General features: G+C 42.9%; 1 protein-coding gene across 1 annotated transcript in view; it reads right to left on the reverse strand.

The window, feature by feature from the left end:
- The window catches only part of LOC149438561 (uncharacterized), a 52168-nt gene that overhangs the window by 22965 nt on the left and 15094 nt on the right, over positions 1-14109 (reverse strand). Inside the window, exon 4 of the mRNA XM_089659648.1 lies at positions 12130-12276. Coding sequence (XP_089515774.1) covers positions 12130-12276 — 147 coding nt within the window. The remainder of the gene's footprint in view (positions 1-12129; positions 12277-14109) is intronic.

A 14109-nucleotide genomic window follows, 5' to 3' on the forward strand; every position in this document is an offset into this window, starting at 1 on the left:
AGGCAGCCCTGATGGGCACTGATAGGTGGCACTGATGAGACGGCACGGATAGATGGCACTGAATGGCACTGATAGGCAGCACTGATAGGCGGCACTGATAGGTGGCACTGATGAGCTGGAACTGATGATGGGCATTTATGGGCACTGATAAGCAGAAGTGATGGGCACTGATAGGCAGCACTGATGAGTTGGTACTGATGATGGGCGCTGATTGTTGGCACTAATGGTCACTGACTGATGGCACTGATGGGCACTGATAGATGGCACTGCTGGGCTGCACTGATGGGCACTGGTGAGCCCAGGTGGGTGGAGCTGCTGGGCACAGGTGGGTGGCACTGCTGGGCACTGATAAGTGGCACTGATGGGTACTGACAGATGGCACTGACTGGCGACACTGCTGGGCACTGATGGGTGGCACTGCTGGGTGGCACTGATGGATGGCACTGCTGGGCTGCACTAATGGGCACTGGTGGATGGCACTGGTGAGCACAGGTAGGTGGCACTGCTGGGCACAGGTGGGTGGCACTGCTGGGCACTTGTGGACATCACTGGTGGGTGGCACTGCTGGGCACCAATCATCCATGCCCTGATGATCAGTGCCGATCCCTCCTCTGACAATTGCCAGTTATCGGCAGTACTTTCCTCACGCTGTGACAGCATGAGGAAAGTGCAGCCAATAACCGTCAATTGCATTTCCCGGTGATCTGCTGTGTCATTGGACACAGTTGATCACATGGTAAAAGGCTGCTTTGATTGGCCTTTTACCATATCACGTGATCAGCTGTGTCCGCAGGACACAGCGATCACGGAAATCGCCGGGTGCGCGCCCGTAGGGGCATGCAGGAGAGCACGTTCTGGGAGGACATCATATGACACCCTCCCAGAACTGGCCGGCCGCAGTGAAGCTGCCAGTGGCTATCTGTGGTCAACAAGTAGTTAATAAGTGCTTTGGTGAAGCTGTGCTTTAATTAAACCCCTGGGTGCAGGAAGCCTCAGCTTATACTTAGCTTCAGCTAATCTTACCACCGATAGGGACCTAGTTTGCTTCTCTTTGACTCTCACTTCAGAAAGGACCCGCTGATTTGCTCTGGGTTCTTTTCCCAAGTTAGTGTAGTGGCAGCCAAGAACACAGCAACAGTCACTCTTTAGGTTTAGGTCCCCCTCCCATCCCACCCCATAGTTTTTTTTGTCCCTCAAGGACAGTGCCAGTGGGATATCTGCAGCAGTCACACTTTAGGTTTAGGTCCCTCCCCATCCCACCCCATAGTTTTTTTTGTCCCTCAAGGACAGTGCCAGTGGGATATCTGCTCTTGTGTTCCCAGCTCCACCTGCCTGCCATGCCATTACGAAGTGTTCTCACTGTCTTCATTAGATCACTCTTTCTGGCTCAATGAACAGTCTTGGGTTTGTGTTTGTTTTTAGATTTATTGCTGAAAAAACTTGGATGGGGTGCAGGGAGCTGTTTGATACTCTAGTGCCACTGTACAGTGATAAGAGGGCGCTCTCCACTTTGTCAATGCTTCTTAGCACAATCCGCAGTAGCAGCCAAGGGAATGATCAGCAAGGGGATACTGTAAGGATTGCACCTGTTACAAAAAAACACCCGCACTGGTGCACAAGGGATAGTAACAGTAAGAAGTCACTAGGATACAAAACACAGGACTCTACTCACAATGTCCTTGGATACGTGGACGCTTCCTTCCAATATCAGCCAGACATTTCTTCCATGATCTCTCCAGACCAAATCCCCACCGAAGTCCCTTAAGTAGTCCCAAAGGTTATCAGGAAAAATTGACCCCAGATCTAGCATAGCTGCATGAGCGCATGTAGAACTTTAGTTGGGCAGCCTAGTAGGGCAGCATCCCTTCAGATTGGGAACTTCTCCTCCTGGACAAGAACAGAGCTGCCCCACGCCCAAGACTATATTTATGTACTCCCTAAGCCACCTACTGGGCACCCTCCCCCAGGGATTGGCAGAAACAGCATACATATTCAGACTGCTGATTTGCCTTTTCCAGCCCACTACAGTTTAGAATCCTCCGGAAGGCAGGGGGAAGCAATGAAACCTGCAGCAAATGAAGCCCAGAACAGTCTAACGCAATCAAAAATGGCTTCACTGATTAAGAAAGCAGCCAAAAAGAACACAATGTATCCAATCATCCTAGCAACCTATTTAGGAGGGTGCTACACATTAATTCCTTTCTGTGGGTTGCTGCACTTATGGCAGCCTCAGGCAGTCGCTTGGGTACACTCTCTTCCATTGGAACCAACAGGCCATGGGGCCCATGTAATTCTGTTTGTGCGGATGTAGGCAGGTTTAGGTCCCCTCCCCATAGTTTTTCTGTCCCTCAAGGTCTCTGCCAGTGGGATATCTGCTCTTGTGTTCCCAGCTCCACCTGCCTAGCATGCCATTATGAAGTGTTCTCATTGTGGATCCTTCCACTATTGACCATTGAGAGTGCAAAGGAGAAGAGTTGAGACCCTGTGGCAGATGGGCAGATTGAGCATCAGAGTGGATTGATCACTGATGGGCCTCTAGGATAGAAGAAGACTCTGTAATATAGGTGATTCAGTATTACAGTCTGTTCGGGGTGATATGGGCAGTTTACTGGATAGAATGTATTGTATGTCCTCTGAACAGGTATTAAAACTGAAGGTTTGGACTCATGATACTACTGAAACTGGTTCTGTTGGGTGGAGGGACTGGGCCTTTCTGTCCCTATGTGATCAGTAAGACCTGGTTGACATTTAACTGCCTTATTCCTCCCAGAATCTTTGTAGATGGAGCCAGGGACAGACTGACAACTCATGGGGCCCCCGGGCAATAGGGGATCATGGGGCCCCTGTGTCCTTGCCCAAACTCAAAAGCCTATGAAAAAGGTACCAGGGACATCTCATGGGGCCCTTTCAATGAGCACATCTGGATTGCATTCTGTCCTAGATACCTTTTCTTACATCTGAACATTTCATGACATGTTGTAATCTTCACTGCCTTTCTCCAGACCCCCTTTATTTTGGTTTCCAGGAAGGGGACAGGGATTGCATTGTATTGTTGTTACTGTCCTGTATTTTAGGGGTGTCTAGTAAATTTGCATTTCCTGGGTAGTAAAATTACTTTTTTTTATATGTTAAAAAAAATCTGAAGAATATATTTTAAAAAATATATATTTTTAAAAATATATATATTTTTAAATATATTCTTCAGATTTTTTTAACATATAAAAAAGTCATTTTAACATATATTTATAAATGTATTCCAAAAAATGTAGATTTGTATTTTTAAAGACATACAGTATATTTGAAATGTATTTTAAGAAATAATTTTCATATATTTTGTAATAAAAACGCATTTCAACCGTGTACAGTGAGGAACAGAAGTATTTGAACACCCTGTGATTTTGCAAGTTCTCCCACTTAGAAATCATGGAGGGGTCTGACATTCACATTGTAGGTGCATTCCCACTCTGAGAGACAGAATTTTTTTAAAAAATTCAGGAAATCACATTGTATGATTTGTAAAGAATGTATTTGTCTTGCACTGCTGAACCAGGGGCGGACTGACAACTCATGGGGCCCCCAGGCAATAGGGGATCATGGGGCCCCTGTGTCCTTGCCCAAACTCAAAAAAGCTTATGAAAAAGGTACCAGGGGCATCTCATGGGGTCCCCTACTGACCCCGGGCCCTCGGGCAGTGCCCGAGTTTCCAAATGGTCAGTCCACCCCTGTACTGAACATAAGTATTTGAACACCTGAGAAAATCAGTGTTAATATTTGGTACAGAAGCCTTTGTTTGCAATTACAGAGGTCAGACGTTTCCTGTAGTTCTTGACCAGGTTTGCACTGCAACAGGGATTTTGGCCCCCTCCTCCACATAGATCTCCTCTAGATCTGTCAGGTTTCGGGGCTGTCGTTGAGCAACACAGAGTTTCAGCTCCCTCCAAAGATGTTCTATTGGATTTAGGTCTGGAGACTGGCTAGGCCACTCCAGAACCTTGATATGCTTCTTACGGAGCCACTCCTTGGTTATCCTGGCTGTGTGCTTCGGGTCGTTGTCATGTTGGAAGACCCAGCCACGACCCATCTTCAATGCTCTGACTGAGGGAAGGAGGTTGTTGCTCAAAATCTCACAATAAATGGCCCCATTCATCCTCTCCTTAATACAGTGCAGTCGTCCTGTCCCCTTCGCAGAAAAGCACCCCCAAAGCATGATGTTACCACCCCTATGCTTCACAGTAGGGATGGTGTTCTTGGGATGCAACTCATCCTTCTTTTTCTTCCAAACATGACGAGTGAAGTTTAGACCAAAAAGTTCTACTTTGGTCTCATCTGACCACATGACTTTCTCCCATGCCTCCTCTGGATCATCCAGATGGTCATTGGCAAACTTCAGATGGGCCTGGACATGTGATGACTTGAGCAGGGGAACCTTCCGTGCAATGCATGATTTGAAAGCATGAAGGCGTAGTGTTCTACCGACAGTGACCTTTGAAACTGTGGTGCCAGCTCTCTTCATGTCATTGACCAGCTCCTCCCTTGTAGTTCTGGGATGATTCCTCACCTTTCTTATCATCAGTGATACCCCATGAGGTGAGATCTTGCATGGAGCCCCAGTCCAAGGGAGACTGACAGTCGTCTTTAGCCTCTTCCATTTTCTAACAATTGCTCCAACAGTTGATCTATTTTCACCAAGCTGCTTGGCAATTGCCCCGTAGCCCTTTCCAACCTTGTGGAGGTCCTCAATTTTGTCTCTGGTGTCTTTTGACAGCTCTTTGGTCTTGCCCATGGTAGTAGTTGGCGTCTGACTGACTGTGGGGTGGACAGGTGTCTTTAAAGAGCTCAGACAGGTACTACTAAGTTAGATTAATGAGTGGAGTAGAGGTGGACTTTTTAAAGGCACAGTAACAGGTCTTTGAGAGCCAGAATTCTTGCTGTTTCTTAGGTGTTCAAATACTTCTGTTCAGCAGTGCAAGACAAATAAATTCTTTTAAAATCATGCAATGTGATTTCATGAATTTTATTTTTAAATTCTGTCTATCAGAGTGGGAATGCACCTACATTGTGAATTTCAGACCCCTCCATGATTTCTAAGTGGGAGAACTTGCAAAATTGCAGGGTGTTCAAATGCTTCTGTCCCTCACTGTATATACTATATATATATATATATATATATATATATACACATACACAGTATATGTGTATTTATTGAAATATATTTTGAAATATATTGAATATGGGCAAAATTGTAGCATTTCAAATATATTTTTCTTCCATGTAAGTAAGACCATGTGCTCTGCAAATCCCAGCACCGTGAAGATGCCGGGGATGCAGGAGTAGCTGGGCATGCTGAGCTCTGCATCATCATCTACAATAAACCTCAGAAATCTAAAATAATAATGTTTCTGAGAACCTGGAAACAATGATTTGATAAGATGTGCTTTGATGTGGGGCAAAGTCTAATTGTGGCTTTTAGTCCCACATGGAAGAAAAATATATTTGAAATATATTATAAAAATATTCTTCCCAAATATATTGCCAAATATTTGAAATGATAACATTTTGCCCATATTCTATATATATATATATATATATATATATATAAAATATATATATATATATATATATATATATACATATATACACTGCATGTTGAAATGCATTTTTATTTGATTTGATAAGATGTGCTTTGATGTGGATTAAAGTCTGATTGTGGCGTTTAGTCCCACATGGAAAAAAAATATATTTGAAGTATATTTTAAAAATATGTTACATATATTTTGTAATAAAAATGCATTTCAACATGCAGTATATATATATATATATATATATATATTCTACATGTTGAAATGCGTTTTTATTACAAAATATATGAAACATATTTTTAAAAATACATTTAAAATATACTATATGTCTTTAAAAATACAAATCTACATTTCCAATATGTAAATGTAAAAATATATATTAAAATTACTTTTTAAATATATATATATTTTTAAATATATTCTTCAGATTTTTTTTAATATATAAAAAAGTTATATTAACATCTATTCTTACATATATGTGTAAATGCATTCCAAAAATGTAGATTTGTATTTTTAAAGACATACAGTATATTTGAACTGTATTTTAAAAAATATTTTTTCATATATTTTGTAATAAAAACACATTTCAACATGCAGTATGTATGTGTGTATATATATATATATATATATATATACATACTGTATATATTGAAATGTATTTTAAAATACATTGAATATGGCCAAAATTGTAGCATTTCAAATACATGGCAATATATTTGGGAAGAATATTTTTAAAATATATTTCAAATATATTTTTCTTCCATATGGGGTGCCACTATAATAAACATATAGATACACTCACAAATCATTATGGAACACAATTTAATTATTCTTTTATTGTGTATATTAATGTCATATTCAGGATGACATCTCCTTGATCACAAAGGGTTAATTCCACCATTGTGTCTCTTTAAGCATCTTGTGTCCCTTCTTGCCGCGACCTCAATCTGTGGATGGGAAGACAATGAGAACATTACCTGAACGCTGTTTTTGCCATACAAATGTCTGTTCTCAGCACTGAGGTTTTTACTACAAAGAAAAGTCTTCCCCTACACTCCTTAACCCCTTGCCTACAGGGCACTTATACCCCCTTCCTGTCCAGGCCAATTTTCAGCTTTCAGCGCTATCACACTTTGAATGACAATTGTGCGGTCATGCAACACTGTACCAGGGGCGGACTAACAACTCATGGGGCCCCCGGGCAATAGGGGATCATGGGGCCCCTGTGTCTTTGCCCAAACTCAAAAAAGCCTATGAAAAAGGTACAAGGGGCATCTCATGGGGCCCCCTACTAACCCCGGGCCCTCGGGCAGTGCCCGAGTTTCCAAATGGTCAGTCTGCCCCTGCACTGTACCCATATGAAATTTTTATCATTTTTTGAGACAGATAGAACTTTATTTTGGTGGTATTTAATCACCTCTGGGGTTTTTTTTGCTAAACAAATCAAAAACAACTGAAAATTTTGAAAAAAAAAAAGTTTTTTTCTTAGTTTCTGTAATAAAATTTTGGAAATAAGTGATTTTTATCCTTAGGTGGCACTGACTGGCACTGATAGGCGGCACTGACTGGCACTGATAAGTGGCACTGATTGGCAGCACTGATAGACGGCACTGGCTGGCATTGATAGGTGGCACTGACTGGTACTGATAGGTGGTACTGAAAGGCAGCTCAGATGGACACTGATATGTGGCATTGATATGGATTGGTAGACACTGATATATGGCATTGATATGGATTGGTAGACACTGATATGTGGCATTGATGTGGCACTGGTGGGCACTGGCAGGTGGCATTGATGGACACTGACAGGTGGCACTGCTGGGGCCACACTGATCATCAGGGCACACTGATGTGATTGGACACAGCTGATCACATGACTGAGCCGACATCTTCAGCTTTTTTCATTCATCGGTGATCCGCTGTGACCCAGGGACACAGTACACCACCAATCGCCGTTCTCCGCGCCCCCAAGGGCGCTCACGTGCGATTAAAGTGGGAGGACATCATATGATGTCCTCCCAGAACAAGAGAACTGCCTTGCGACCGTCATTTCCTTATATGGCAGGCAGGAGGAGGTTAAGGAAAGTAGACAGTCCAAAGTATTTGCAGTAATTAGAGGCATGGTGACTTTTCTGATGTTGTAATTTTTTACCTCAGTTTTTCAGAAAATGAAGTTAAATACATTTGTTTTCACAAAGTTGCCATTTTAACAAGTTATTTCTCACACATAGCATGGGCATCCTTACAAATTACACTCAAAAACACATTCAGCTATGCCTCTTGAGTATGGGGATACCACATGTGTGAGACTTTTTCACAACCTAGATGCATAGGGGGACCCAAAATCCAAGGAGCACCCTTGGGCTTTCAAGGAGCATAATTTACACATATATTTTACTGACTACCTCTCATATATTTGGAGGCCCTGGAACAGCAGGACAGAAAAAAACCTCAAAATTACCCCATTTTGAAAAGCAAACACTACAAGGTATATTGTGAAAAACATAATGGGGTATGGGGCAGCACAGTAGCTAAATGGTTAGCACCTCCACCTGACAGTACTAGGGTCATTAGCTCAAATCCCAACCACCGCACCACTTGCCTGGAGCCTGCATGCTCTCACTGTGCCTGTATGGGCCTCCCCCAGGCATTCCAGCCTCCCTCCACACCCCACAGACATGCCGGTAGGTTAATTTGATCCTATCTAAATTGCCCCTAGTAGGTGTATGTATGAATGCTGCCACCACCATGCTTCACTGTAGGGATGGTATTGGCCAGGTGGTGAGCAGTGCCTGGTTTCCTCCAAACATGACGCTTGGCATTCAGGCCAAAGACTCAATCTTTGTTTCATCAGACCAGAGAGTTTTGTTTCTCATGGTCTAAGAGTCCCTCAGGTGCCTTTTGGCAAACTCTAGGTGGGCTGCCATTTGCCTTTTACTGAGGAGTAGCTTCCGTCTGGCCACTCTACCATACAGGCCTGATTGGTGGAGTGCTGCAGAGATGGTTGTTCTTCTGGAAGGTTCTCCTCTCTCCACAGAGAAATGCTGGAGCTCTTTCACAATGACCATTGGGTGCTTGGTTACCTCCCTGGCTAAGGCCCTTCTCCCTCAATTTTGGCCTGGTGGCCCGTTCTAGGAAGATTCCTGGTGGTTTCAAACTTCTTTCATTTACAGATGATGGAGGCCACTGTGCTCATTGGGAAACCCATACATCCCATAATAGTTTGCTCCCAAGCAAGACACACAATAGAACAATGGGATGCAGCCACATGGCAGTGAACAATGAACACCCCCATCCCAATATTGGAACATTCCACCCTGTACCCCTAACAGGCACAGGGTGACTTACACATAATAGGGAAATGGGGATCTGAGACAGGGGTCTCCCCACCCCTCCAAAGTGAGCTGTGTTCCATGGGCCCCCCCCCACCCAAAGTCACTCCCGTCACAACTGACTCTTACCCCCCTTTTTTTCTCCTTGGGATATTGATGGGAGATATTCTTGCAGTCAGGTTATATGATTCCTCAGCAAACATTTGCTGTAGACTACCAGGTTTAGGTATACCTCTGGTTATGAGCTCAGTGTTTCTTCACAATATCACTCTAGACCAGTAGTCTCCAAACTGCAGCCTGGGCGCCAGATGTGGCCCTTTGCTCGCTTTTATCAGGCCCTTGGGGCACTACTAATCCCCTGACACCAACAATTTCCTCCCAATGATACTGACGATGGGGAACAATTCCCACCAATCACACCAACGATTGGTCACAATTCCCACCAATGACACCAACGATGGGGAACAATTCCCATCAATGATACCAATGATGGGGCACAATTCCCATCAATGATACCAATGATGGGGCACAATTCTCACCAATGACACAACAATGGGGCACAATTCCCACTAATGAAACCAATGATGAGGCACAATTCCCACCAATGATGGGGCACAATTCAAACCAATGACACCAATGATGGGGCACAATTCCAACCAATGACACCAACGGTGGGGCATAATTCCCACCAATGATACCAACGATGGGGCACAATTCCCACCAATGACACCAACGATGGGGCACAATTCCCACCAATGGCACCAACAATGGGGCACAATTCCCACCAATGACACCAACGATGGGGCACAATTTCCACCAATGACACCAATCATGGGTCACAATTCCCACCAATCATACCAATGATGGGGCGCAATTCCCACCAATGGCACCAATGATGGGGCACAATTCCCACCAATGACACCAACGATGGGCAAAGTTCATCCCAATAATACCAAGAATGGGGCACAATTTCTCCCAATAACACCATCGATGGGGCACAATTCCTCTCACTAACACCAAAGATGGGGCATTGTTTACTCCCACTCAGGGGTGGACTGACCATTTGGAAACTCGAGCACTGCCTGAGGACTCGGGGTCAGTAGGGGGCCCCATGAGATGCCCCTGGTACCTTTTTCATAGGCTTTTTTAAATTTGGGCAAGGACACAGGGGCCCCATGATCCCCTATTGCCCGGGGGCCCCATGAGTTGTCAGTCCGCCCCTGCTCCCACTGATACCGGAACATTTTCCAGTCCGGCCCTCCTAAAGTCTGTACTACAGTAAACGAGCCCTTTGCTTAGAAAGTTTGGAGACCCCTGCTCTAACAGCCAATCATAACAATTGATTCCTGTTCAGCGGACCCCTGCTATTATGACACTGTGCACTGTTCCTTGTTTGGACGTCGTTTGTTATGTACCGCTTTTGCTCTCATGCTTTGTTACTCTTTTCAACAAAGATCTTTTGGTACCAGAAAAAAGGAAACACGTTCTTACAACACAAAATGTCAAATGAAATTCTTTGAGAGCATAACCCAGCTTAAGGATTCTGTTATCGGCGTGCCAATTCAGAAATGACTTCTCATTAACAAACATACCAAACTTATTTCATGGGGCACACAAGGCTTTTATGTGATGATACTGCTATATTACTGGTGAGAATGCTTGTCATTTTATTGTTTATGGAACCTATGTTACTTTGTATCTCTCTATCTCCCGTCTGATCGATGTTCATAAACAATGTTACTTTGTATCTTTCCATCTCCCGTCTGATCGATGTTTATAAACAATGTTACTTTGTATCTCTCTATCTCCCGTCTGATCGATGTTTATAAACAATGTTACTTTGTATCTCTCTATCTCCCGTCTGATCGATGTTCATAAACAATGTTACTTTGTATCTCTCTATCTCCCGTCTGATCGATGTTCATAAACAATGTTACTTTGTATCTCTCTATCTCTCGTCTGATCGATGTTTATAAACAATGTTACTTTGTATCTCTCTATCTCCCGTCTGATCGATGTTTATAAACAATGTTACTTTGTATCTCTCCATCTCCCGTCTGATCGATGTTTATAAACAATGTTACTTTGCATCTCTCTATCTCTCGTCTGATGGATGTTTATAAACAATGTTACTTTGCATCTCTCTATCTCCCGTCTGATCGATGTTTATAAACAATGTTACTTTGTATCTCTCTATCTCCCGTCTGATCGATGTTTATAAACAATGTTACTTTGCATCTCTCTATCTCTCGTCTGATCGATGTTTATAAACAATGTTACTTTGTATCTCTCTATCTCCCGTCTGATCGATGTTTATAAACAATGTTACTTTGTATCTCTCTATCTCCCGTCTGATCGATGTTTATAAACAATGTTACTTTGTATCTCTCCATCTCCCGTCTGATCGATGTTTATATACAATGTTACTTTGTATCTCTCCATCTCCCGTCTGATCGATGTTTATAAACAATGTTACTTTGTATCTCTCTATCTCCCGTCTGATCGATGTTTATAAACAATGTTACTTTGTATCTCTCTATTTCCTGTCTGGTCGATGTTTACAAACAATGTTACTTTGTATCTCTCTATCTCCCGTCTGATCGATGTTTATAAACAATGTTACTTTGTATCTCTCTCCCGTCTGAGTGATGTTTATAAACAATGTTACTTTGTATCTCTCTATCTCCCGTCTGATCGATGTTTATAAACAATGTTACTTTGTATCTCTCTATCTCCCGTCTGATCGATGTTTATAAACAATGTTACTTTGTATCTCTCTCCCGTCTGAGTGATGTTTATAAACAATGTTACTTTGTATCTCTCTATCTCCTGTCTGATCGATGTTTATAAACAATGTTACTTTGTATCTCTCTATCTCCCGGCTGATCGATGTTTATAAACAATGTTACTTTGTATCTCTCTCCCGTCTGAGTGATGTTTATAAACAATGTTACTTTGTATCTCCCGTCTGATCAATGCTTACAAAAAATGTTACTTTGTATCTTTCTTTTTCTTGTCTGATCGATATTTATAAACAATGTTACTTCAAAGCTCTATATTTTTCCTATTTATTTTGGTATTTTTCTATCTCTGGGAGAAGGAAAGGGAAGATCTGATTGGATTCTATGGGCAATACCAACAGTTCCCCCCTCACATTTGGATGAGATCTGGTCTGCATCGGGTCAATTAGTATTTTTTTAATGCAGAGGTACACTTACCTTCGGGAACCAGGCACTTCATATTACAAAGTATTACACAGCATTTCTTTTTCGCTGAACAATCCGAGTCCCCTTTGCACCCTCTGTAGGAGGGCCTCATACATGATCGGGAGGAGTATTCCTTTGGACAGGTTCCCGCTTTCACTTCTGGAAAGACAATTATTGTTAGCTGCATTTCCCAGCAATGGCCATCTATACTGAGAATGGGGAATGCACACAGAGTATTTTGGTAGATATCTTGTGTGACATTTTAGGAGTCTTCAGTTCTGTGACACTTCCAGAACTAAAAAAAAAAAAAAAAAGTAAACACTTTGATAAAATAGCTTTGCCTTACCATTTGACTGTCATTAAAGTTGACATGTTATAGTTTTAGATGAAGTAGGGAAGGGTAAAAGCCCCCTCTAAGGTTTTTACTGTGCTGTTTGTGTCCCATTGAGGAGATCTCCCATCACTTCCTGCCCCATATAGGAGGAAACCCTTCTAAAGTGAAGGCAATTCCAATTTTCGACAGTTGTCACCAAACAGGTGTCCCCAATAGATAAATGTCCTGGAGACAGTGGTCACCAGGACAAACATGGAGTGTTATTCTCCCCAGCTTGGATACAAACAGCAATAAAAAAACCCCAACAGAGTTCTAATCCTTAACCACTTTCAAAATTAGAAAAATATTTTTGCTAGAGATATACTTTACATTTTTAAAACACAGCATACAGTCATTCATAACACGGGATTCTAAAGAAAGCTTAGTAGAACATATTTGCTTTAGGACTGTCTCTTTCTAATTGACCGTCCATACACACTCAAAATAGGCCAGATGGTGTGGAGGGGTCATTTTTCTGATTCATACCAGACATCAACCCTACTGAACACCTCTGGGCCTTGGCCCTACTCGATGATGCCTATTGTGCGCCAGATCTTCTTGATTACATCAGTACTTGACCTGACAAATGGACACAAATCCCAGACCTCGACCCTACTGAACATCTCTGGGCCTTGACCCTACTCGACAATGTCTATTGTGAACCAGATCTTCTTGATATCATCAGTACTTGACCTGACAAATGGACACAAATCCCAGACCTTGACCCTACTGAGCTCAACCCTACTTGATACCTTTGGACCTCAACCCTACTGAACTCCTTTGGACCTCAACCCTACTGAACTCCTTTGGACCTCAACCCTACTGAACTCCTTTGGACCTCAACCCTACTGAACGCCTTTGGACCTCAACCCTACTGAACTCCTTTGGACCTCAACCCTACTGAACTCCTTTGGACCTCAACCCTACTGAACTCCTTTGGACCTCAACCCTACTGAACTCCTTTGGACCTCAACCCTACTGAATACCTTTGGACCTCAACCCTACTGAATACCTTTGGACCTCAACACTACTGAATACCTCTGGACCTCAACCCTACTGAATTCCTTTGGACCTCAACCCTACTGAACTACTTTGGATCTCAACCCTACTGAACGCCTTTGGACCTCAATCCTACTGAACACCCTTGGACCTCAACCCTACTGAACTCCTTTGGACCTCAACCCTACTGAACTCCTTTGGACTTCAACCCTACTGAAGTCCTTTGGACCTCAACCCTATTGAATACTTTTGGACCATAACCCTACTGAACTCCTTTGGACCTCAACCCTATTGAACACCTTTGGACCTCAACCCTACTGAACTCGTTTGGCTCTTAACCCTACTCAACTCCTTTGGATCTCAGCTCTACTGAACTCCTTTGGACCTTGACCCTACTGAACACCTTTGGGCTTTGACCCTACTGAACACCTTTGGGCCTTGATCCTACTCAACACTTTTGGACCTCAGTATTACTCAACACCTTTAAAATGCATTGCAATGCCAATTGTGAGCCAGATCTTCTTGACCAGCATCAGTACTTGACCTCACAAATGGACACAAATCCCCACAGACACCCTCCAAAATTTTGTGGAAAGCCTTCCAAGAGAACTAGAGGCTGT

The sequence above is a fragment of the Staurois parvus genome, unplaced genomic scaffold (genome assembly GCF_062004578.1).
Source record: "Staurois parvus isolate SC_StPar_1 unplaced genomic scaffold, SC_StPar_1.0 ptg001181l, whole genome shotgun sequence".
NCBI classification, from domain to species: Eukaryota; Metazoa; Chordata; class Amphibia; order Anura; family Ranidae; genus Staurois; species Staurois parvus.